The 26,861-nt window shown below is 40.9% G+C and overlaps 1 protein-coding gene across 1 annotated transcript in view; it reads right to left on the bottom strand.

The window, feature by feature from the left end:
- Nucleotides 1-26,861, bottom strand: part of PCOLCE2 (procollagen C-endopeptidase enhancer 2) — a 90,129-nt gene that overhangs the window by 18,317 nt on the left and 44,951 nt on the right. Inside the window, exons 5-7 of the mRNA XM_021706170.1 lie at nucleotides 18,364-18,619; nucleotides 11,449-11,573; nucleotides 7,618-7,754 (exon numbers count right to left, since the gene is read on the bottom strand). Coding sequence (XP_021561845.1) covers nucleotides 7,618-7,754; nucleotides 11,449-11,573; nucleotides 18,364-18,619 — 518 coding nt within the window. The remainder of the gene's footprint in view (nucleotides 1-7,617; nucleotides 7,755-11,448; nucleotides 11,574-18,363; nucleotides 18,620-26,861) is intronic.

A 26,861-nucleotide genomic window follows, 5' to 3' on the forward strand; every position in this document is an offset into this window, starting at 1 on the left:
TTGATCATACTCAGTTATCTATCACAGAAGCAAGGAACTGAGTTCTATATGTTCTCATTCATAAGGTGACCTCGAACCATTATAATGCTATAAGAAAGCGATTGACAGTAGTGGGAAGCTGTCAGGGGAGGGGAGTGGGACTGGCATTTGAGGGAAACTGCTAGGGGAGGGAGGGGCACACCTCATCAGAAAGGATCCCTGCATAATCAATGTTTATATACCTAACCCTGAATCGTACCCCACATCTTAATAATAAATTAATTAATTAATTAAAAAAATGAATGACGCAAAACAGCTGCCTTCATGGCTGCTCTCTCCCCACACCCTCATGGAGGCGACCATACCCTGAATTTTGTGCTTATTGTTTCCTTGTTCTTATTTATTTGTTTGTTTATTTATTTATTTGGGAGGGAGGCAGTCCCCAGGCTGGAATGCACTGGCACAATCATCAGTCTTGACCTCCTGGGCTCAGGTGATCCTTCTGCCTCGGCCTCCCGAGTAGCTGGGACTGCAGGTGCATGCCACCACATCCAGCTACTTTTTTCTTTTTTTTTTGTACGTTTTGGATGTTTCTGGCCTCTCTTTTTTGCTTTGCCACTTAGTTTGTCTACTTCTCTGTTTAAAATGCACTGTGCCAATTACAACAGCTTTCTGATATAGCTCCATACATGGTAAGGCCCATCTTCCTGCCAGGTTCTTCTCCTTCAGAACTGTCTTAGTTTTGCCCCCTTCCCTCCTGGCAATTCCACGCACATTTGAGAATCAAACTGCCAGGTTTGATGGAAACCAATTTTAATATTTAAAAATAATACTGAGCCTTCCTATTCATGAGCATAGTATATAGCTCTCTATAATATGTGTATTTTAAAAATACTATATACATAGTATATAGCTCTCTATAATATGTGTATTTTAAAAATACAAACTTTTAAATTCAAGGTATTTATTTATTTATTTTGAGTTGGGGTCTCACTCTGTTACCAGGCTGGAGTGCAGTAGTGTGATCATGGCTCACCCCAGCCTCCAAATCCTGGGCTTAAGCAATCCTCCCGCCTCAGCCTTCTGAGTAGCTGGGACTTCAGGCATGCATCACCACACTCAGCCAATTTTTTTGTAGAGACATGGTCTTGCTATGTTGCCCAGGCTGGTCTTGAACTCCTGGGCTCAAGCAATCCTCTTGCCTCAGCCTCCCAAAGTGCTGAGTTTACAGGCATGAGCCACCATGCCTGGCCCAAGCTATTTAATAAAACATTTTTTTTGAATAAAATGTTTTCAAAAAATAGCATAAATCCACAAGTCACACTTTAATTTGCTAATGTATAAAATTAAATGAATAGATTTTCTAAATTCAAACCAAACTTGAATTTTTAATGTATTGCTAAATTTGGGTTGCTAATTTTTTTTTTTTAGGATTTATTTTTCATCATATTCATCAATGAGATTGATGTCTAATATTATTTTCTTATACAGTCCTTACTTTGTTTTGGTGTCAAGTCTGTAATAGACTTATAAAATTAGATGTGGAATTATCCCTATTTTCTTCTGGAACAATCTGTGTAGTGTTGCAAATATCTGTTCCTCAAATGTTTGTGGGAACTCATGGAGATAAACCATCTGGGCCTGGTTTTCTCCCCTTGATAGGAAAACTTTAAACTACTGATTAAATTTCTTTAGTGATTATTTGGCAGATATGGCTTTTTCTTTCTCCTGTGTCCACTTTGCTTGAAAAGAATATATTTTCTCCAGTTGGTGGATACAGTGTTCTCTGTCTATGAGACCAAGCTTATTAATTGCCCTTCAAATCTTCTACAACCTAGTTTTCCATCTTTCTGTCATTAACAGAAAGAGATGTGCTAATTACCGAAAGAGATGTGTTAAAAATCTCCTTCTATAGCCGGGCATGGTGGCTCATGCCTGTAATTCCAGCACTGTGGGCGGCAGAGGCGAGAGGATTGCCTGAGCCCAGGGGTTCGAGACCAGCCTGTGCAACTTGGCGAGACCTTGTCTCTACAATAAATCAAAAACTTAGCTGGGCAGGGTAGAGTACACCTGTGGTCCCAGTTCCTTGGAAGGCTGAGGTGGAAGGATTGCCTGAGCCTGCAGGTAGAGGATGTGGTGACATGATCCTGCTACTGCACTCCAGCGTGGGTGACAGAATGAGACTCCAACTAAAACAAACAAGCAAACAAAAACTCCTACTATAATAGTGGATTCTGTTAATTTTTTTTATTTAATTACTTTTTTGTTTCATATACTTTAGATGTACAAGTTTACAGTTTTACAATGTTTACAAGTTAACAATTATCACACCTGCCTGCTAAATCGCACTTTTAATTATTTACATGGTAACTACTTCTGATAATGCTTTCTGCCTAAAATTTATTTCTTCCTGTATCAATAAAGCTATGCTAGCTTTTCTTTTGTTAGTGTTTGCTCCCAATATCTTTTTCTATCCCTTTATTTTCAAACTCGCCCTTTTTATTTGGGGGGATGTGTCTTGTAAACAGCATATAATTTTGCTTTGTCATCCAGTCTTTGTCTTTCATTAAATTTGGTCAATCTGCCTTTACATTGATTACACGTATATCTAGAAATATGTCTACCATCTTGTTTTGTGTTTCTCATTTTCTCAACTTCTTTTGATTGTTTATTGTTGTTATTTCCTATTTTCCCTATTTCTACTGTTCCCAGAGGTCACCCTAAATTTAACATTCACATTTATGTTAGCATACTATAACATTTCATATCTTCATACTATGCTCAAACAGTACAAGGACCAAAGAATCCTTCAACTCTGATGACCAGTATCTTTGCCCAGTGTTTCTTCTTGCATGCCAGTCCTTTATTCTGTGATCTCTCTTTAGTGTGGACCTGCTGGTAAACTCCCTTAGCTCTTGTTGGACCGAAAATGTCTTTATTTCACCCACATTCACAAGAGAGAGTTTTCTTTTCTTTTTTTTGAGTTGGAGCCTCACTCAGTCACCCAGACTGGAGTGCAGTGGCCGCTCCCGGCCACTGCAGCCTCAACCTGCTGGGCTCTGGCGATCCTTCCACCTCAGCCTTCCAAGTAGCTGGAACTATAGGTGTGCACTACCATGCCCGGCTAATTTTTTGATTTTATTGTAGAGATGAGGTCTCACCAAGTTGCCCGGGCGGGTCTCGAACCCATGGGCTTAGGCAATCCACTCACCTCAGCCTCCCAAAGTGCGGGATTACAGGCTGAGCCACCGAGCCCAGCTAAGAGAGAGTTTTCAAGAGAAAATAATTCAAGCTTAAGGCTTTGTTTGTTTCAGTGTTTTAAAGATATTTTTCTAAAATCTTCTAACTTCTATTGTTGCTACTGAGATGTCAGTTGTCAGGCTAATTGTCTTTCCTTTATGATAAGCTGTTTTTTTCTCTCTGGCTGTTTTCAGTCTTCTCTCTCTGTTGTTCTGTACATTACTATAATACATGTAGGAACTGATATCTATCACGTATGTGGTTTAGGAGTTATTGAGTTCTTGAATTTGGTCATTGATATAGTTCATCCATATTGGAAAGTTTCCATTTGTTTATTTATTTACTTATTCTGTTGCCCAGGCTAGAGTGCAGTGGCATGATCATGGCTTACTTCAGCTTCAACCTCTTGGGCTCGGGCAATCCTTCTACCTCAGCCTTCTGAATAGCTAGGACTACAGGTGTACACCACCACACCTGGTCAATTTTTAAATTTTTTTTGTAGAGATGAGGTTTCACCATGTTACTTAGGCTGGTCTCAGACTTCTGTGCTCAACTGATCCTCTTGTTTCAGTCTCCCAAAGTGCTGGGATTACAGGTATGAACCATTGTACCCAGCCTCAGCTTTTTAATTTTTCTTCAAATGTTAAGTTTCCTACATTTTGTCTTTTTTTCTTGCAGAACTCTGATTAAATGTATACTGGACCCTTTTATGTTTGTCTCTCTTAACATCTCTTTTATATTTTCCATCTGTTTGTTGCTTTGTGCTGTATTCCATGTTAGAACTTCACATTTATTTCTTAATTCCCCAATTCTTTCTGTGCCTGTCTTATCAGCTACTTAATACATGTATTAAGTTTCTTGTTTTAATTATAATATGTGTCAGTTCTGGGAATTCTATCTGATTCCTTGTTAAATCTGTTTAATCATTCTGACCATCTCTTGTTTCTTTGTCATACTTCTAATAACCTGCCCCTACTTTGTAGACCCAATATATTTTGAATGAATTTTAAAAAACATACTTACTTTACATTCTGTATCTCACAATTTTAATACATATAACCTCTGTTATAGCATTTGTTTCTACTGACTCTGTTTATCTTGGCTTTTCCTTTCTGTTTTGTGATTTTTCTGACTGAGCGCTTATGTTCCTTGAAACTTTATTTATAGGAATTCTTAAAGCTTATGTGAAGATGTGTTCTTCCAGAGACTATTTGTGTTTTCATGTGTCAGATCCCGTGGGCATTTCAACTTGGAAACATTAAGTCTTGACCTGGTTTTTGGAGACAGTCAGGTGGTGTACATTCTAACCCCAAATTCACATGTGAGCTGGTTTTTAGTTAGAAATCCTCGTCAGAGACCACCCTTCCCTTCACCAAAAGCCAAAACAAAAACAGCCAACTTTCTTTACTATCTCCCCTGAGGATGGGGGAGAGTCAGTTTAATCACATCGGTGCCACTTTCTGTGGGTTCCTTTTATGCATGTGATCTTTGCTCCAAACTCCTCCCTTACTTGTACCCTAAGCTTTATCTCCTGTCCCCAAGCATGGTCTGTTAGGATGAAGGGCTGGGCCTCCAAGAACTGGCACATGTCCTAGGGAAGCTGCCACCATCAGTACTTGTTTATTTCTTTGGCTTTGGGCTTACTGTTTTTGACCTCTGATGCCTGCTTTTATTTTTTGCCAACATAGCAATGCTTTAAATATTTTTCTTAACCTTCGGGAATATTGTATGATATTTTTTCTATGATCATTTTAAAGGATGTATTATCTTCCCTATTGCTAGAAAATGAAACTTGAAATTACTTTTGAAAGAAGGGAAGACATGGTAGAAAAGTTGGAGCAGAATACAGAACTGAGAGTTTTTAACTTCTTTTTTCCAAATCTCGAAGTACTTAAGTTGATAGGTTGGGGGAAGGAATAAAAAGGGAAACAGAGGCTGAAGATGAAGAAAAAAAGAAGAAGAAGTAATGGAGGAAAGTTTCAAGGGAGAACAGGAGGTCAGAGGCGATTATGGAGGAAAAGATTAGCTTTGAACAGAGCAGTGAGTGGTGGGTTCAATAATGGCCCCAAAAGATGTCCATGCCCTAAACCCTGGAATCTTTGCAGATGCGACTAAGTTAAGACTTTTCAGAAAGGGAGATTATCGTATATTCTCTAGGTGAACCCTAAATGTAACCACAATTGTACATATAAGAGGGAGACTTAAAAAAAATTTTCTTTTGAGTCGAGATCTCACTCTGCTGCCCAGACTGAAGTGCAGTAGCATGATCACGGCGACCACAGCTCAAAGCAGCCTCAACGTCCTGGGCTCAGGCACTCCTTTCACCTCAGCACCCCGAGTACCTGGGACTACAGGCGAGCACGACCACATCTGCCTAGTTTTTGGTAGTTGTTGTCAAAAAGCAAAAACAGTCAACTTTCCTCAAACTCCTGTTCTCAAGTAATCCACCCACCTCCGTCTCCCAAAGTGGCGGGACAACAGGCATGAGCCCCCATGCCCAGCCATAAGCGGGAGATTTGACTACAGGAGAGGGGAAGGCGATTTGATGACAGAAACAGACTTGAAGTGATGCGCTTTGAAGATGGAGGAAGAGGGCTACGAGCCAAGGAATGCAGGCAGCTCCTAGAAGCTGAAAAAAAGGCAGGAAAGCGGATCTTTCCTCAGAGCTTTCAGATGGAAAAAGTCCTGCTGACAGCTTGACTTTTGCTCAGTGAAACTGATTTCAGACTTCCACAACCATACCAGAATAAATTTGTGCTGTTTTGAGTCCCTCTGTTTGTGATAATTTGTAGCAGCAATGAGAAAAGAATACAGAGGGACACCTTCTCTGGAAGCTTCGAAATGGGCCTTTTCCCCAGCATATTCCTCTGTAAAGCCAAATTTGGGTATGGCAACGTTTAAATTATAACTACCTCGTATGTATGAAAACATTCTAAGTATTATCAACTTAAACATAAATAAATTGAGATAGGAAAAAACCTTCCTTTCACTCAAATGTGTCTGTGGGAAATCCCAGTAATGCATGTAAAGCCAAGTGGTACAGAAAATCTAATTATGTTTAAGCAACAGAGTAGAAAAGGGTATTTAAACTGGCATGGTGACCTTGAAGGCAAGCTGTAGTCATTTCGCCGGCTGCTTTTACTAACGTTGTATGTGAAGTTGCAAAATATCTTGCACCAAAATACAGTCATGTGTTGCACCAGAATACAGCACAGAGTTACATAACTTGCTCACATGGTTAGTGAGTGGCTGGACTCTTGGCTCCATAAATGTCTGTTGAAAAACTATGCGGTGCCTCTTAGGCACACTGAGCGAACATTTGCGCAACCATGTGAGAAGGCACAAAGCCTCAGACAGTCCAGGACCGATCTCTGATCAGGAAAAATCATCTGGATCTGTTGTAGACTTCCAAGTTTTCCCGTTCGGCTCCCTAGTAAACAGCGCCCATTCCACTCCAATGCTTGATCTCACCTTTGCAGGGCAGTGATGCGCCCAGGTACCTGGCTCAGCATCTGACCCTGAGGCATCACCTTCGTTTATCTATCTGGCTGTCGAGGCCTCTCTACACTCCCACTAAAGTTGCCTCAGTGTCTGGGTTGGCTGTTCTTTTCTGACGTGTAAGTCTTTAATCCATCTTGAGTTAATTTATGTCTATGGGGAGAGATGGGAGTGGTTTCATTTTGCTGCATGTAGTTATCTGATTTTCCCAGCACCATCTGTTGAATAGTGTGTCCTTTCCCCAGTCTGTTTTTGTCTGCTTTGTCAGAGATCAGTTGGCTGTAGGTATTTGAGTTTATTCCTGGATTCTCTATTCTGTTCTATTGGTCCCTGTGTCTGTTCTTGTACCTGCACCATGCTGTTTTGGTTACTACAGCCTTGTAGTATAAATAATTTGAAGTCAGGTAATGTGATGACTCCAGCTGGGTTGGCTATTCTTTGTTGGTGGTGCTGAATGAGACTCCACAATTATGGAACTCAAGAATTTGTTTTTTGAGTCGGAGTCTTGCTCTGTTGCCCAGACTGGAGTGCAGTGGCATGATTATGGCTTACCCCAGCCTCCACCTGCTGGGCTCAGTTTATTGTTCTGCCTCAGTCTCCCTAGTAGCTGGAACTATAGGCATGCTCTACCACACCCAGCTAATTATTTAGATTTTTTTTTTATAGAGATGAGGTCTCACTCTGTTATGCTGCCCAGGTTGGTCTCGAACTCCTTGGACTCAAGCAATCCTCTCGCCTCAGACTCCTACAAGTGCTGGGATGATAGGCCACCAAAACCCAAGAATTTGTTAACAAAACAACAACAACAAGTATTCCAGAAAACAAATGTAACTGGGAAATTTAACAAGAAACAAGTTCAGAGTCATGAAATTATTAATGACATAAATAGGTGCTACTTACGCAGGTGGGCTATCGCCACAATACTTTCCAATTCTTTTAGCATCGTTGACTTCCCCGCCATTAAACACAGCCACAAAATCATATCGGCAGTAGTTATCTCGCTCTACATCAAACTTCTCGAACTTTAATTCTATAAGCTTTAGAGAAAGCACAATATCAGAAGTGTCAAAAAAGCATCGCTGAATAACCACAAATGGAATTTTTCCTCCCTCGAGATTTGTAGACTACTCATGATTTTCCTTTGTAAAAAACAATATTCAATCTGTTTACTTTTTTTTTTCTTTCCAAGTTGGAGTCTCACTCTGTCAACCAGGCTGGAGTGCAGTGACATGATCACGACTCACTGCAGCTTCGGTGGAGACTTAAGTGATCGTCCAGTCTCAATTTTCTGAGTGGCTGGGACTACAGGTATGTGCCACCATGCCCTGCTAATTTTTTTTATTTTTTGTAGAGATGAGGTCTTGCTAGGCTGCCCAGGTTGGTCTCGAACTCCTGGGCTCAAGCAAACCTCCTGCCTTGATCTCCCAAAGTGCTGGGAATACAGGCGTGAGGCACAGTACCTGGTCTGTTTAAATATTTTTCTTGTTGCATATTTCTTATTAGTTAATAAAATTGTGGTATTCTTTTGATTTACTTTTTAGTTATTCCAAAAGATCAGCTGAAACTCAAATCAACCCTAGCCAAGATCTTTTTTTTTTTTTTTTTTGAGTCGGAGTCTCATTCTGTCACCCAGACTGGAGTGCAGTGGCCGCTCCCAGCCACCGCAGCCTCGACCTGCGGGGCTCCAGCGATCCTTCCACCTCAGCCTTCCGAGTAGCCGGAACTACAGGCATGCGCTACCACGCCCGGATGATTTTTTGATTTATTGTAGAGATGAGGTCTCGCTGCCCAGGCGGGTCTCGAACCCGCGAGCTCAGGCGATCCACTCACCTCAGCCTCCCAAAGGCACGGGATTACAGGCTGAGCCAGTGAGCCCGGCTCCTAGCCAAGATCTTAAACTTAGGAGCTCTGTTTACTTACAGCTGCAAAAGTATGGAAGCACTACAGAAGTCTAGCAATCCACATTAAGACTGTCATTGGTTCTAGAAATTTACTGAACAGTATGGCAACCATTGTTAATAGAAATGCATAATATACTTAAATTGCTAAGAGTAAATCTTAAATTTTTTCACCAAACACACACACACACACACACACACACACACACACACACACACACACACACATACATACACATGGATAACTATGAGATACTAATTAGCTTGATTGTTCTCATCATTTCACAATGTACATAAATATATCAAAACATCATGCTGTTCACCATAAATGTATACAATTTTTATGTGTTAACCACACCACAATAAAGCTAGGGAAAAAAGAAAAGAAGACTGTAATGGATAAACTGGTTGGGTACTGAAATGGAAAAAGTGATTATATACCAATTTCATTCTTCTCTAAATGAAAACTAATAATTATCCAAGATGTTCCCCATAATAGTATATATTGGGGCGGTGGGGGTAGTGGCGGTGGTGGTGATGTGTATTTGTATGTGTGTGATAAGTGGATAGGCTTGCTTCCCTCTTGAGAGCATTCTGACATTCCTAACACAAGTAAAGGAGTCAAATTTTTAGGGCCAGAGATTTAGGGAAGTGGAAATTGCGGTGTCTTCTTGAAGTATGTTTGAAATGTGAACATGCTGAGCACAGCCTACTTAGGACGTGGCTGATTTTTATAGAGATTGCATAGAAGTATTGACAAAGTCAGTGCTAAGTACTTCTTAACTTTTTGCACTATTATCAATAATAGTGTCCTAAATTATTCAAGCAAATAGAAAATTTTGATTCAATAGGTGATCAAGCAATCCCCTTACAAGCAGATTTTTTGAAGACCACCTCCAATGTGTGAATGAAAGAAAAGCTCGCTGGGTTTATTAATACCCATGACAGCTGGTACCCATTCTTGCTGGGCAGCAGGAGGGCAGGAACCTTCCCTGCTTCTTCAGGGAAGGTAATGGGCATTAATTCCTAGTAGCTAAAGAAGACTCACACACAGTCTTCTCAGTGAGGATGATAATAGCAACAGCATCACAGATGGACACAAAGGTACATTTCCACTTTGAACATAATTGCCACACATTTATGTATTAACCTACCTTTAAAAAAGATGCTTATTCACACTTAACACTACTTTAAATGGCATTAAAATATTTCCTCTTTGGGTCCAGTGGCTTCTCACTATTTACTAATGCAATGCTTTCCAGGTTATTAAAAAATTGGCTAAACTGTCTCTACTTAGAAATTAGTCACATAAGAACTTTTGGAGAGGAGATTAATAACTACATTTATAAATAACAGGATAAAGGAAAACGCTGTGGCAAAAAGGAGTCAATTCTTTAATGGAAGAAAATTCCCATAAACTTGCATAGAAATTATTGAGGACTTAATTTTCCTGTTATCTTTTTTTCCTTTGGATGGAGCTGTTTATTTCAAACACTATGATGATTAAAAATTCCACTGGCTGAAACCAAAAATCACATCAGTAAAACAAAACTCAACTTAAAACTTAAAAAATCAAAGAGAAGAAAAATAGAAAAGAGCTGCTGAATTGTAATCTGCAAGTATAACTAAGTTGAAATTATTTGGTCAAATATATTTACAAATGCCACAGAGAGAAAATAACTAATACAATTCCAGGAACTACATAATGATTTAAATATTTCAGAAATTTTTAAAATTTTATGTTGAATTATAATATGTTCAATAGAGTTACAGAATCTTCCATTATTAAATAAATAATTGTATTTTTCTTCTTAAAAATAAAACTAAGTACTGGAATTATGTTCAAAGTGTATATGTATGTATGTGTATGAGTATGTATGTTCAAATCACTAACTTGGCAGATTGGCCTAAATAATTTTCCATTAATAAAATAAATATAAGATAAATAGTATTTGTGCAAGCTATATGAAAATCAATTTAGAAAGTTTTTCTTTAAAAAAAAAAGTATCATAATGCTCATCTCATAGTATTTGGATTAAAGTCTTTGATGTCTGTAATAATAATAATTTTTATAAAGTTAATTTACAAAGTGGAAGGGCTCAAGCGATCCTTCCACTTCAGCCTCCCTAGTAGCTGGGACTATAGGTACGTGCCACCATGCCTGGCTAATTTTTTAGTTTTTTTTGTAGAAATAAGATCTCGCTATGTTGTCCAAGCTGGTCTCGAACTTTTGTGCTTAAGCAATCCTCCCATCTTAGCCTCCCAAAGTGCTGGGATTACAGGTATGAGCCATTGCAACCAGCATATTTTATTTTAAACAACAACCAAGAATATCCTAAAGCAGACCAGTTTTTACATCAGACACCTTGCTCTTTGAAGAGATGATATGACTTGCTTTTACTGCCTTTGTGGAAGTGAAGCATCTACTCATGTGGATTTGGTGACTAGGATGACTATTATGTGAGCAAATGGTAACCTGAAATGTACATGTACCTGGAGATGTTTGTCCTCCCAGTCAGTCACTGCTACTTATAACATCTGCTGCAGAGTTCAACAATCTTATGTGGGATTTGCTTGCCATTTGCATTTCTAAAACTGTTTTGAAAATTGTAATTATATAGTAGGAAATTAAGCACATGACTTTGCAATCCAAATAGTGCAAAAGGCAAATTTAATCCGGGCCTTGGTTAGAAGAAATACTGTGTCCAGCAGGCCCTTCCCATCTCTGTGTCCTTAGCTCTTGAATAAGCCCCACAAACAGAGGCTCCCGAGAGCTAGGCCCCTCACACAATCTAGGCAATTCACACAGTCATGCATTTTCAGGGAACCTCACCTGATTCTTTGGGGCTATAATATGCCACACACAAGTGACACCTGCAGGGTAATCCCGGTCTGGCCAGTTGGGGGTTTTAAAAGAGCCGGAAGGTCTTTCAAGACGTCCTCCACAATATTGATCCCCTGAAGTTATTGGACATGGAAAAGAAAACCACATGTTTACATCCTGATATAGGTTACAAAATAGAGCCATGTGGAAATCAGAAATCTGGAATATTCGGTGATAGTATAATAATTAAAGGCAATGGCAGAATTCTTAAATTTTCTCAAAAAGTTGCAAGTCTGCCCTCACCCTCTCACACCCACCCACCCACCCAAAATGAATGATCTCTATGTTACTTGGCATGTCATATCAACACAAGACAGAAAGGAGTGGAGTCAGAGCCAGAGCCTCTCTTCATTTTTTGGACAAGTGAAGAAAAACATTTGGACATGCACTCATTCAGAAAGCTGTAGGCTCAACAAATCACTTAGATTTTAAGAATCCTCAAGGCACTGGTAGTTATTAAATGCCCATGGCACTCAAAATATGAGTCAGTGGATAAAGACAGCTCTCATGACTAGAAAAATTTACATGCTCTATATATCTTTAATAATTTTAAAAATGATTTTTGTTGTAAAGGTAATACATGTATATACATTTTCAGCAATAGAAAAGCATAAGAGAGAAAATAAAAAATCACCCCAAATCCCATCTGAAATTAACGACAATATTTGATAAATACCATTTCAGACATCAGATATATACACTGATATGTACTGAGAGGTTGACAGAAATACTTTAAGAAAAGGTTGTTGGAATACAAAGTTCTAAATTTACTTGAATTTAACAAAAAGTAAATTGAAACTTTAATGGAATATTTGACAAAGAAAATAATCCTTGTTAAACCAAATCTCTACATTTAAGATAATGTATTATAAACATGGAGGCTTGAATAATTTCTAACATTTTTTATGAATACAAAATTTCAAACAATATAAGGTAGAATAATATAATGTCTTTCACATATCCATCACCCATTTTCAATAATTATCATCACCAGGTATGGTAGCTCATGCCTGCAATCCCAGCACATTGGGAAGCTGAGGTGGGAGGACTGCTTGATCCCAGGAGTTCTAAACCAGCCTGGGCAACATAGCAAGACTTCATCTCTACTAAAAAGTAAAAAAAAAAAAAAAAAGTAGATGGGCTTACTTGTCGTCTCAGCTACTTTGGAGGCTGATGTGGAAGGATAGCCTGAGTCCAGGAATTTAAGGCTTCAGTGAGCCATGATTGTACCACTGCACTCCAGCCTGGGCAGCTGAGTAAGTCCCTGACTCAAAAAATAATAATTATTATCATTATTTTATTATTCTATCTATATGGGTACCTGGTCCCCCCCCCCAACTGTTTCATTGTTTATTTTACTATTTTACAGGTTTGGGGGAGGTAAGTTCACATACTCTGAAATACACAAATCTTAGCTATATGAGCTTGAAAAATGCATACACCTGTGTAAGCCACATTCCCATGATGATATAGAATTTATCTCCCACTAAACTTCTGTATCCCTTCCCAACCTGCCAATTCCCCACACTGCTTTTCTGAAAAATTTCACCTTAGATTAGTATAATCTGGAGCGTCATATACATGGAATCATATAGTGAATACTTTTCTGTTCTGGCTTTTCTTGCTTAGCATAATGAGTAAGAGATTCATTCATATTGCTGTGTGTATTGGTGGTTTGTTCCTTTGAATTGCTGAGTATGTATTTTGTTGTTCAGAAACGCCACAATTTGTTTTCCCATTCTCCTGCTGATGTTCCTGCAGGTTATTTCCAGTTTGGGCCATTGTGAATGAAGCTGCTCTGAACATTCTCGCACAAATATTTCTGCGGACATGTATTTTTATTTTTCTTGTATAATACCCAAGGAATGCAATGCTGGGCCAAAAGTAGATGTAAATGTTTAATGTCATTAAAAAAACGACTAGGGCTTTTCCCCAAGTGGTTGCATCATTTTATACCTCTCCAGGTATGAGCACGTTGGTTGTGTCACATCCTTGCCACCATTTGGGGCTGTCCGTTTTTTCAGCTCACCTGGTGGATAAGTAATGGTAACTCACTCACTGTGTTTTTAATTTGCATTGCCCTGCCAACCAATGATACTGAGCAATTTTTCATGTTTCATTGGCCATTTGTCTTCCTTTGTGAAGTGGCTGTTGAAGTGTTTTACTCCGTTTCTTAATATTTATTGTGATCTTGATCTTTTTATGGTTGAGTTGTATGAGTTCCTTGCATACTCTGAACACAACATCTTTGTCAGATATTTTTAAAATCGTTTCTCAGCTGGGCTGGGTGGCTCAGCCTGTAATCCCAGCGCTTTGGGAGGCTGAGGTGAGTGGACTGCCTGAGCCCATAGGTTCGAGACCCGCCTGGGCAACGTGGCGAGACCTCATCTCTACAATAAATCAAAAATTAGCCGGGCGTAGTAGTGTGTGCCTGTAGTTCCAGTTCCTTGGAAGGCTGAGACAGAGGGATTGCTGGAGCCCAGCAGGTTGAGGCTGCAGTGGCCGGGAGCAGCCACTGCACTCCAGTCTGGGTGAGACTCCAACTCAAAAATAATAATAATAAAAAAAAATAATGAAATAAAACCGTTTCTCCTATTCTGTAGGTTGCTTATTCATATTTATATAATCATCCCTTTTTAAAATAAGCACGAATTTTTTTTATTATTTTATTTTAAAGATGTGGGGTACAATTCAGGGTTAGGTATACAAATGTTCACTATAAACATAAATTTTAATTTTAATGAAGTATGCACGGTACATATGTTTCCCTCTTTTTATTTTCAACCTATTTGGTGTTTGTATTTCAAGTGCTTTCTTGTAGACAACATATAGTTGGGTTTTGATTTCTAATACATTCTAACATTAACTGTCTTCTAATCAGAGTATTTAACCATTTATATTTAATGTATTTCTTGATATGCTTAGATTTAGTGTACCATTTACTATGTTTTCCTATTTGTCTCACCTTTCTTTTGTTCCATCTGTTCTTCCTTCTAGCCTTCTTTGGGTTAGCTGGGTAATTTTAGTATTCTATTTTAGTTCTTCGGCTTTTATTTGTAACTCTTGCATTTTTTTTTTAAGAGAGAAGGTGTCACTATGTTGCCCAAGTTGGTCTCAAACTCCTGGGCTCAAGCAATCCACCCACATCAGCCTCCCAAAGTGCTGGGATTTCAGGCATGAGTCACCATACCCGGCCAACTCTTGCATTTTTTTTTTCTTTTGAGTTGGAGTCTCACTCTGTCGCCCAGACTGGAGTGCAGTGGCTGCTCCCGGTCACCACAGCCTCGAGCTGCTGGGCTCCGGCGATCCTTCCACCTCAGCTTTCCAAGTAGCTGGAACTACAGGCACGTGCTACCACGTCCAGCTAATTTTTTGATTTATTGTAGAGATGAGGTCTCACCAAGTTGCCCAGGCGGGTCTCGAACCCGCGGGCTCAGGCAAACCACTTACCTCAGCCTCTCAAGACGTGGGATTTCAGGTTGAGCCACCGAGCCCGGCTAACTCTTGCATTTTTAATCAGTACTCTAGGCATTACAACATGCATCTTTAGCTTACCATAACCTACTTGAGCTCATATTGTATTGTATGTGCGTGTGTGTGTGTACAACAGTATGGCTCCATTTACCTCTCCATCTTCTGGCTGCCAAACATATTATATTGCACATTACATATTCCACAATACAGTGTTAGTTTTGTTTTGTTTTTTTAAACAGATGCATGTAAAGCAATTAAGAGAAGAAAAGAAAATAACATAGTCTTTTATATTTATCATTTTCAATGACCTCATTTTTTCTGTTACCTTCCCGTTACCCCATAGGGTCATTTCCCTCAACCTGAGCATCTTACTTCATCATTTCTTATGGTGTAAGCATAAAAATGCCTTTCAAGCTGGGCGCAGTGGTTCATGCCTATAATTCCAACACTTTGGGGGGCCAAGGTGAGAGGATTGCTTGAGCCTAGGAAGTTAAGACCAGCTTGAGCAACATAGGAAGACCTGGTCTCTAAAAATAAACAAAAATAAAAAAAATTAGCTGAGTGTGGCAGTATGAGCCTGTAGTCCTAGCTACTCAGGAAGCTGGGACAGAAGAATCACCTGAGCCCAGGAGGTCGAGGCTGTGGGGAGCTGTGATTGTGCCACTGCATTCAAGCCTGGGTGATAGAATGAGACCCTGACTCAAAAAAAAAAAAACCTTTCAGATATTTGTAGTGTTTACCTGAAAATGTCTTTATTTTACCTTCATTTTTGAAGAATGTAGTTACAGAATCTGGGTTGATAGTTTTAGTCCAGTATTTTAAAAATGTTGTGACACTGCTTTCTGGCCTCCAGTGTTTCTGATGAAAAGAAAGCCATCATTCATACCATTGTTCTTCTGTAAGTAATTCAGTTTTATCTGATTTATTTCAAGATTTTATCTTTGTTTTTTGATTTCTGTAATTTAATTATGATGCTCCTAGGTGTGGCTTCATTTTTATTTGGCCTGTGACTTTGTTGACCTTGGCTCTATAAATTGGTGTTCTTCACTATAGATGGGTAGAGTCTAGTCATCATAACTTTAAATATTTTTTTTCTGCACTATTATCTCTTCTTCTGGAACAAAAATGACAGGTATGTTAAACTATTTGATATTGTCTCATTGTTCTCTGAGGTTCTTTTTCTTCAATCTTTTCCTCCCGGTTTTTTTTAGACTGGATAATTTCTTTTTTTTTTTTCTGAGTTGGAATCTCACTCTGTCACCCAGACTGGAGTGCAGTGGTCGCTCCCGGCCACCACAGCCTCGACCTGCTGGGCTCCGGCGATCCTTCTGCCTCAGCCTTCCAAGTAGTCGGAATTATAGGAATGCGCTACCACACCCGGCTTATCTTTTGATTTATTGTAGAGATGAGGTCTCGCTGCCCAGGCAGGTCTTGAACCCGCGGGCTCAGGCAATCCACTCACCTCCACCTCCCAAAGGCACGGGATTACAAGCTGAGCCACCAAGCCCAGTTTAGACTGGATAATTTCTATTCAAATTCACTGACTTTTTTTTTCACCTGTCTCCAATCTACTTGTAGGCCCATCAGGTACACTTTAAAATTTCAGAATCTGCTTGTTTTTGCTCTAGAATTATCACTTTCTTCTTCTTTTTTTATAGTTTATGTTTCTCTCCTGAAGTTCTGTTTATTTATTACACATATTTCCCTTTAAGTTCTAAAACAAACTTTAGCTGCTTTAAAGTACCTGCCTGCGAATCGCAACATCTGAGTTATCTTGGGGTCAGTTTCTGTTGACTGCTTTTTTCCTTGAATATGAAAATACTTTTCCTGTTTCATTACATGATTGTGTACTAGATATTATTAATGATACATTATACTTTAGATTCTATTGTGATCCTATAAAAAATAATTTTTTTCAGGCAGGCATTTAACTTGACTAGACTCAGACTCAAAAATCCTCCCCCCTGACAGTGTGCAGTTATTCTTTCATCTTCTAGCTGATGTTTTTGTGCCAGGTCAACTGGGCTCTCCTCCACATATGCAGAGTTTAGCTGTCAGACAAAGATTTAGGTAGATTTTGTATGTATATTTTGTGCCTCAATTCTGCTGTAGCTCCCCGCCAGGATTTCCTCCCAAATATTCTGACTGCTCTATCAGCCCGAAAATCTGTCCTCTGACTTCTCAAACCAATAATGCTGCACTCTCAAGCTAGTAATATCCCAAGCCAAAAGCAGATTAGGGAATACCCTTAGGTAAAAGGTTGAAAATTTACAAATATTGCCCACCACAGTTGTCTTTCAAGAGTAAATGTTTCTATCCTAGGGAGCTCACAGAGCTCACGTGTGCTGACATGAAAATATCCCAAGACATAGTGCTAAGTAAAAATAAGTTGTAAAATAATGTGAATGCATGTCCCCACCTATATTTTTAAAAAGCTACTGTAAAATCACATGAATATAAGTAAACTCACATAAGAAGGTATGGGAACCATTGCCTATGGCTATTTCTGGGGAAGGAATTACCATGGAGTGAAAAGATGTGCTTATATATCTGCATGTGCACTAATATATGCAAACTACACATTTTTCACTCCATGAATTTTTTTTTTTTAAGTTGGAGTCTTACTCCATTGCCCAGGCTATAGTGCACTGTCATGATCACAGCTCAACACAGCCTCAGTCTCCTGGACTTGGGTGACCTTCCTGTTCCAGCTTTCTGAGTAGCCGACACCACAAACACACACTGCCATGCCAGGCTCACTTTTCTATTTTTTGTAGAGACAAGGTCTTGCTAAGTTGCCCCAGCTGGTCTCGAACTCCTGGGCTCAAGCAATCCTCCTGGCCTCCCAAAATGCTAGGATTATAGGCATGAAACATTACACCCAGTCTCATGAATTTCTATATTTGAATTTTTACAAGAATTTATATGGACTTAAATGTAAAGACTGATTTTTAAAAACTGGTCTCTTGATGGTTTGATTGCTTTCATTATCTCTCTGAGGAACCACTTTTTTCTGGCTGGAGTGCAGTGGCACAATCATAGCTCACTGTATCCTCAAACTCCTGGGCTCAGGCCATCTTCCTACCTCAGCCTCCCAAGGAGCTAGGACTACAGGCACACACCACCAAGCCCAGCTAATTTCTTTAATTTTTTTTAGACACAGGGTCTTGCTGTGTTGTCCAGCTGATCCTCCTGCCTTGGCCTTTCAAAGTGCTGGTTACAGGAATGAGCCACCACTCCTGGCCTACAAGAACTACTCTTAAGCTTTGGATTACAGGGATAAATATATATATATATAGAAAGTGCCAAGAACAGTGCCTGACACACAGTAGGCATTCAATAACAATGAGCCACACTACAGTTGTTTAAGTCATTATATGGAAACGATACCTCTTTCATTGGGTTCAGCAGCAGAGAACATGGCCATGAAGCCATTCCCAGCTGTGTTGGCATCGGAAATCATCTGCACCATCATCTTGTTGCCACTGGACACAAGGGCTCCAGGCCGGAATGTGCCACAGAAGCGCCCGATGCGCTGGCCATTGGCGTGGCCATTGTACACATCCACAAAGTCATAGCGGCACAGGTTGTCGCTCTCAAGGTCTATGAATCGGAAATTAAGAACGACTACTTTTCCTTCAGGAACCTGCCAAGAAAACAGTCGGTTAGAAAACTGTGTCATGAAATCAATGTCTGAGGCCTTCACAGCTGGCCAGTTACTAAAATGAACAGACAAAAGTGTAATATCCAAGACGATGATGATTTTTCCTTTCTCTAAACTAAGCCAAGGAATGTCTTCTAGCATACTTCATTTCTAATAAAGTATAAGCATTTATTCTCTTTGGACAAATTCCACAATTCTCTAGGGTACACAATCTTATTCCTTCAGAATTTATGCTAACAAAGATGTAAAATATTAGATCCGTTTTATTAATTTATGTCATTGTTTATAAAGAATACCAGTCCTGATTGAACCATAGCACATATTTGCATATTCTAAGACACTGGGTGCCAAGATATTGTTTGGCAAGGAAACATTTCTAATTATCATTTCTTACAAATAATACAATAGGGCACTCTCGACACCTGTATACAGAATGTTTCTGTGAAGCTAAAAATGAAGGGTTTATTTGGCAATTGTGCAGTTAGGTCATTTACAGATAATTCACTTTGGGTCCTGAAAAATCCAGATCAACAATCGATACTGGTTAAGTTAACTGAGTAACTGTTGAATAATCTTCCTAAGGTCATTGAGTTTTTTGTTTGTCTTCCAGGTGGAGACTTTATATACCAGGCAGACTTGAAATACAATGTACTAATGATGAAAAAGATAAGTTCTCACATTTTCATAATATTTTCCTCTATAGAATTCTTATTATGTTTCCTCCCTTCTTCCCTGAATACATAGAAAAAATAGCCACAAAAGCATTTGGTAAGATTCTCGGGTTACCAAAGCCCCATTTCTTTATCAGTGCACACCACCATCTTTGAATTTCTTGAATCATTCAAGTTGCTCAGTCATAAAGTCTTGATCATATTTGTTTAGCCCTTTTCACCAGATGAAGTCTCCACTGAATAGTGTAAAAATTTCATTCTGTAAAAGTTTACATATGACAAAAGTCAGTGGTTACAAAAACACACACACAACCAAAACTGGTTAGTTTGTATTCACCTTAACAATTTCAGACTTAAGGATCAACAGAAGCTTTAACATTAATATAGCTTCCCCATGTTTGTTAGTTCAACGCTATGAATTTCTTTTCCTGAGATAAGATGAAGTGTTTTCAGTGATATTTGCTTTTAGTGCCAACCACTCACACACACCCCACAGCAGAAACTGCAATGGAGTTGTCCCAAAGGGGAGGGAGACATTTTTGCTTTGCCATGATTGCATTCTAATTGCTAGAAGCTAATCTGAATGGTGTGACTATCAGAAGCTCCAAAACCACAGCAGAAAGAGAAAACTTTTGAACATCACTGAGATCTTTGTTGTAGAACTACCCTGTTTTTGCTTTTTGTTTTCGTTTTTTCACACAACCTATATTGGGCCTATGGCCAGAAAATTGTCAAACTATGATGCCACATCCGCAAATCTTAAATATACCCAAATTCTCTAGGAATCACTAAAAATTCCTGGCCATGAGAAAAGTTTCAAACTAAATTAATTGAATTTGTTTTGTTCTTGAATGAATAACGACTGTTATTTAAATTCGAAGCTATGAAACCCGGTGGAATCACCCACAGAGTGAACGTTGAAAAAAAAGAGAAGAAGTCTGAGGATAAAGTCCAGGAACACTCCGCTGTCACCGGATCTGTGTGCTGAGGTCAAACCACGAAAGAGACTGAGTCAATGAGTAGGAGGCAACCAGAAGTGAGAAGGACCCAAAAGCTGAGTGAAGGCAGTGTGTTGAGGCGCAAGGAAAAAGAAAATTAAAATAAAAAAAGGAAACCTACTTGATCAAGGTGTTGAAAAAAAATTTTTTCTTTTTTTTTGAGTTGGAGTCTCACCCTGTCGCCCAGACTGGAGTGCGCGACCTGCCGGGTTCCACCTACCTGTCGGCGATCCTTCCACCTCAGCCTTCCGAGTAGCCGGAATTACAGGCACGTGCTACCATGCCTGGCTGATTTTTTGATTTGTTGTAGAGATGAGGTCTCGCCAAGTTGCCCAGGCGGGTCTCGAACCCGCAGGCTCAGGCAATCCACTCACCTCGGCCTCCCAAGGCGCGGGATTACAGGCTGGGCCACTGAGCCCGGCTGAAAAAAAAATTTTTTTAAGAGAAGGAATGAATGGCCAACTGAAGTAAATGCTGCTGCTACATTGCGGAAGATTAAAACTAAGAAAGACCATTGGATGAGAAACACAGAGATTTAGCAGCCAGAGGACATCAGGAACTCTGACAAAGCTCTTCTGGTTGCACAACAGGACAAACTCCGATAAGAGAAAGATCACAAGAAAATGGGGTGAGAGGAATTGGTGATAATAAAGAGACAAGTCTTCCAAGGAATTGTGCTGTAAATATCAACAGATATGAGGGTAGTGTGGAGTCAAAGCAGGGTTTGTTGTTGTTTTTTGTTTTTTACAATGGGCTAGACTAAGGCATACTTGCATGCTGAAGGGAATGATTCTGCAGAGACAGCTAAACTGATGAAGCAAAGGAGAGAAAGAATTGCTGAAGAAATGTTCTTGAGAAGACAAGGAGGGATCTGATCCAGCCAAGGCGATGATGGCTCACACCTATAATCCCAGCACTTTGGAAGACCGAGCTGGGAGAATTGCTTGAACTCAGAAGTTCAAGACCGACCTGGGCAACATGGCAAGACCTCATCTCTACAAAAAATTAGCCAGGCATGGTGGTGCGTGCCTGCAGTCCCAGCAACTAGGGAGGCTGAGGTGGAAGAATCACCTGAGCCCAGGAGATGGAGGCTGTGGTGAGCCGTGAACGTGCCACTGCACTCCAGCCTGGGCAACAGAGTGAGATCCTGACTCAAAATAAATAAAGAGGGATCTGAACTAAGGGACAGATAGAGGAGATGGCCTCTGTAGGAGCAAGGACCGGTCTGCCCAGTGAAAGGAGAGAGGGCAGATGCTGAGGGGAGTAGATGAGTTGATGAGAGCATATGTGTTGCTTTTTTTTTTCCCCCTGATTGCTGTTCTTTTCTTAGTGAAATAGAAAGCAAAGTCATCAGCAGCAAGTGTGGAAGGTAGAGAAGCTGTTGGGAGTTTGAGGACAGAGAAGAAGACGTGTAAATGGATTCAGGAAAGTGAGCAGGAGTGCCGAGGGCCCACTTGAAGTAAGTGAATGAACACTGAGATCTCACTGCATGATGGTGGCATTTGTTTGCGTTTGCCCCCAGCTATATCGGCAGAGGTACAGGGCAGAGGTACAGGGCAGGTGGAGAGTTGGATTCAAGTAGTCAGGGAGTAGGCTGGGACTTGCCAAGTGAGGACTATGGAAGGAGAGAGGGTCAAGAGAGATGAGGACACAGGCAAGGCAGGGACCATCATGACGCCCCATGAAATCCAAACAGAGGAAAGAGGGCCATCAGGACTTGGTGGAGTAAGAACAGTGACAACCAGACTGGTGGCGGCAGGGATAAAATAACAGCAGAGGGGGAGGCTGAGGAATGGTGGAGGATAAAGCCATGGAGGAGACACAATTCAAAACCCAAGAGAATCATCCACACAGATATGGAAACTGCAGTGAATTTTGACCAGGAAGCGTGCTGAAGACAGCAACAGGAGGCCAGGAGTAAAAATCTTCAAGAACTGAGGAAGTCTGTCCTAGGGTCTTTTTGCAACAAGAGAAGTAGAGGGACAGCACAGCCTTGTTTCATTGCTAAGTTGTCAGGTCTCAGTTCTTTGATGCTACTTAGAAGGTTCTGTTGACTCTTTTCTGTAGCAGGGAGTTGAAACAGACTACATGCCACGGATGCTCATTCCCAAAGGAATAAACCATTTGTTCCCCAAAGTTCTTCCTGCTCCCATTGCAGTGAAATGTCAAAATTTCTCTGAGAATGGGACACAAATATGTTCAGCAATAGAAACTGGGTAATATCACTGCAATTCAGAACACATGCTGATCCTGATAACCCTGGCAACAGTTCTTTGGAGCCAGGGATGCAGAGGTGATCTATACCAGTGTAAGTCTCCTATAACTAGAGACAAATGTCACCTTGCACTGAAGGCCAAAGAGAAATTCTATTGCAAATGAGATGCGTGTGGTTGTGAGCCTTTTCAATATGTATAACACAACATCTGTTCTTCATTTTTTATATGAGCGATCAAGATTGTCTGATGCCCCCAGATGCAAATTTTGATAAGAGCTCCTGATTTTCATTCTAAAGGATTTTAGCAGGAAACCACAGTCCCTGAAGATGACCTTTCCACTTGAAGAACCTACAGTCTGTATTCTTTGTTGAGGGTATTTTTTAAAAATACAGAAAGATACATAGACTAATATAACAAACACCTGGTTATCAACCATCCAGACTTTTGTTAGCATTTTGACAAGACATTTTTTTTTTTTTACTTGGGGGTCTCACTCTGTCACCCAGGCTGGAGTGCAGTGGCATTGGATCATGGCTATTGCAGCCTTGACCTCCTGAGCTCAGGCGATCTTTCCACTTCAGCCTCTTGAGCAGCTGGGACTACAGGTGCGTGCTGCCACGCCCAGCTAATTTTTCAATTTTTTGTAGAAACAAGGTCTCACTAAGCTGGTCTCAAATTTCTGGACTGAAGCAATCCACCCACCTTGGCCTTCCAAAGTGCTGGGAGGATTGAGCCACCATGCCTAGTCATCAATACGTTTTTAAAGTTTCCTTTAATAAAAAAATAGAACATTTCAGATAAAAATGAGGTATCCTATGTCCCCATCCCAGGCCCCATTCCCCCCTCCTTCCTCAAAAGCAACCACTGATACAAATTTAGTAGGTTTCCTTTCATGTTGTTGCAAATACTGGGGGTGCCAAAAACACATATACACATTTTAGAAGACGTTATCTATATATTACTTTTCAAAGTTGAATTGAATTACAGTAGCAATGTGTAGTATGACGTTTGCTCAAAAAATGGTGTTAATCAAATGAATGCTAGAGTCACCATGCGACAGGCAGGACAGTCAAAGAAAATGGCAGAAGCATAGTGTCGTTCAAGGAGCACAAGACCATTTTGAAGTGGTATTTGAAACTCAAGAACATTGTGGAAGCACAACAACAGTGGAGGTACGAGTATGCCCACACAGGACCGGCTGTTGATAGGAAAAAACACAAACATGGAGTTGTTTTTCTACAGGCAGATAATGAATCCACCACATAGTGGTGTTTATGTGTCTGTTTTAAAAATTAATGAAAAGGGGCTGGGTGCAGTGGCTCACGCCTATAACTCCAATACTTTGGGAGGCCGAGATGAGAGGATTGCCTGAGTCCACGGGTTCGAGACCAGTCCGGGCAACTTGGAGAGATCTCATCTCTACAATAAATCAAAAAATTAGCTGGCCGTGGTGGCACGTGCCTGTAATTCCAGCTACTTGGAAGGCTGAGGCGGAAGGATCAACTGAGCCCAGCAGGTCGAAGCTGCAGTGGCCGTGAGCATGCCACTCCAGCCTGAGTGACAGAGCGGGAGCCACCAACTCAAATAAAATAAAAATTAATGCTGTACATATACATCACTCTGTACAACCTGGGCTTCCTTGAGTTTTCTGACTGAGGAGGAGAAGGGGAGAAAATAAAAATAAAAACACACAAGACCTTCGCAAGCTATTCTTCTGCCTGGAGCAAACACATTCTAATTTTTCTTTTTTGAGTTGGAGTCTCACTCTGTCGCCCAGACTGGAGTGCAAGGGCATGCTCCCGGCCACCACTGTCTCAACCTGCTGGGCTCCGGCGATCCTTCTACCTCAGCCTTCCAAGTAGCCAGAACTACAGGCGCGCGCTACCACGCCTGGCTAAGTTTTATTTATTGTGGAGATGAGGTCTTGCCAAGTTGCCTGGGCGGGTCTCGAAACCCGCGGGCTCAGGCAATCCACTCACCTCGGCCTCCCAAAGTGCAGGGATGACAGGCTGAGCCGCCGAGCCTGGCCTGGAACACATTCTTAAGTAAGTTTCCAGGTCACCTCTTCCTGAAGATGTTTCTAGACACCCCTCCATTCCCCCCAAGATGGGCTCTGTCCAACTAGCAGCCCACCCCTCAGTGCTGTGAGCATAAATTGGCTCAGCCCTCTCGCTCACAACCCGTTTTAAAGATTGAGCAGGAGGCAAGGATCCTTCCTGCCACGTTCACTGTTGCACCCCCAGCCTCTGGCACAGTGTGTGATATTCACAGTGTGTGAATATCAAAAACACTTGCTAAGGCCAGACACGGCGGCTCATGTCTATAATCCCAGCACTTGGGAGGCTGAGGCACGTGGACTGCTTGAGTCCAGGAGTTGAAGACAGCCTGGGCAACAGAGCGAGATCTCATCTCTGTAAAAACAAACTAACTAACCCCAAACACGTGTTAGTTAAATGAATGAATCCATTAGGTGCCCAATAAAACACCAGCTCCCTTGCACAAGTCAAGGACAACACACTCACCAGTGGCTCCGCCCCCCTCATTTTAATATTTCCTACCTTGCCTGGTGGCAGAACTACAAAAGGCCACTCTCCCTTCTCCCTTCTAAGTCATTCTTTACAAAAAGAAGATGCCTTCTTTTTGGAAACTTCATATTTCAAAGCTTCTGTAAATGCTAACACTTAATGCAGGGACTCAATGAAGATGCAATTTGATGAAGCTGCTGTTCTGTGAGATCTTATTGACCAGGGGATTCATTATCTGCCTGTAGAAAAACAACTCCATGTTTGTGTTTTTTCCTATCAACAGCCGGTCCTGTGTGGGCCAAAGCCTAGCACTGAAGCAGTGACCTCAGCTCACCCCACAGCCCCTGGGACGTCCTCACTGTCACAGGCAAATGTGCCAAGTCTCTCGACGCTGGGGCTCCTGCCAGAAAACAGAGGAACTGCATTTTCAGCTGATGGTTTGCATTTTCAGGATACCGGAACAAAATGCAAATACGAGGCCAGCTTCTTCTGTGTGGAGGAGGACATTTCTGCAGAAACGGGCATGTTCCTTTGGGTCTGCACCTCCCCCCACCCCAGCACATCATTACCACTTTGAATACAAAGATCTGTTTTTGCAGCATGTCTGATCTTTTAAAAAGCCAACATTGTAATCTTCTGAGATTTCCCTTTTCCACAAATAGAGCTTTGGGAAAGCACGTTCCAAAATGTAGACTACGGTTCATCTAAAGCTCAAGAGGCATGGTCACTCAGTGTCACCTCTCACACACACCCTGAAGGTAGTCCAGAAATGGCTACAGACAAATTATGTACAAATATTACACAATCTTTCAAGAGGGGGATAAATCAGAAGCTTATAAGATCTTATCCATCTATATTCTATGTATACTGCAATACTATTTTTTTTTTTTAGACAGGGGTCTCATTCTGTTACTTGGATTGGAGTGTAGTGATCACAGCTATAGATCACGGCTCACTGCAGCCTCAACCTCCTGGGTTCAGTAGATCCTTCTGCGTCAGCCTCTCAAGTAGCTACTGGCATGAGCCACCGTGCTTGGCTGATTTTTTAAAAAAATTCTTTAACTTTTTTAGAGACAAGGTTACGCCATGTTGCCCAGGCTGGTCCCGAACTCCTGGGCTCAAGTAATTCTCCCACCTCAGCCTCCCAAAGTGCTGGGATTACAGGTGTGAGCCATTGCGTCTGGCCCTTCAATACTATTCTTTTTAAAGGGAAATCTTACATATGTGTAGAAAATAAAACATGTATTTTGATTAGTGGAAATAGTATGTGATATTTTATTTTGTTATTGGGGGATTTCACCAAAAAAACCTTACTGGATGCCTGGGAGGAGTACAGAAACCCCCATTCACCTCAATCCAACCAAGTGAAAATTGTGTCACACTCCTGTTGAAAACCACCCCAAATTTCCCACTGTGCTTGGAATATAATCCTCACCTTAATTATAGTGCACATGCTCAGAGAGTGTACCCCAGGTGCCAGGTGTTTTTTTGTTTTCTTTTTATTTTGAGCTGGAGTCTCACTCTGTTGCCCAGGCTAGAGTGCACTGGCATGCTCATGGCCACCCCAGCATCGACCTGATGGGCTCAGGCAATCCTTCCACCTCAGACTTCCAAGTAGCTGGAACTACAGGTGCACACTACCATGCCCAGCTTATTTTTTGATTTATTGTAGACACAAGGTCTCACCAAGTGCCCAGGCTGGTCTCGAACCCCTGAGCTCAGGCAATCCTCTTGCCTCGGCCTCCCAAAGTGCTGGGATTATAGGCTTGAGCCACTGCACCTGGTTGACAGATGTTTTTATAAGCACTGTGCAC

Source organism: Carlito syrichta, unplaced genomic scaffold, assembly GCF_000164805.1.
Source record: "Carlito syrichta isolate Samal-C Ts95f unplaced genomic scaffold, Tarsius_syrichta-2.0.1 Scaffold315320, whole genome shotgun sequence".
Lineage (NCBI taxonomy): Eukaryota > Metazoa > Chordata > Mammalia > Primates > Tarsiidae > Carlito > Carlito syrichta.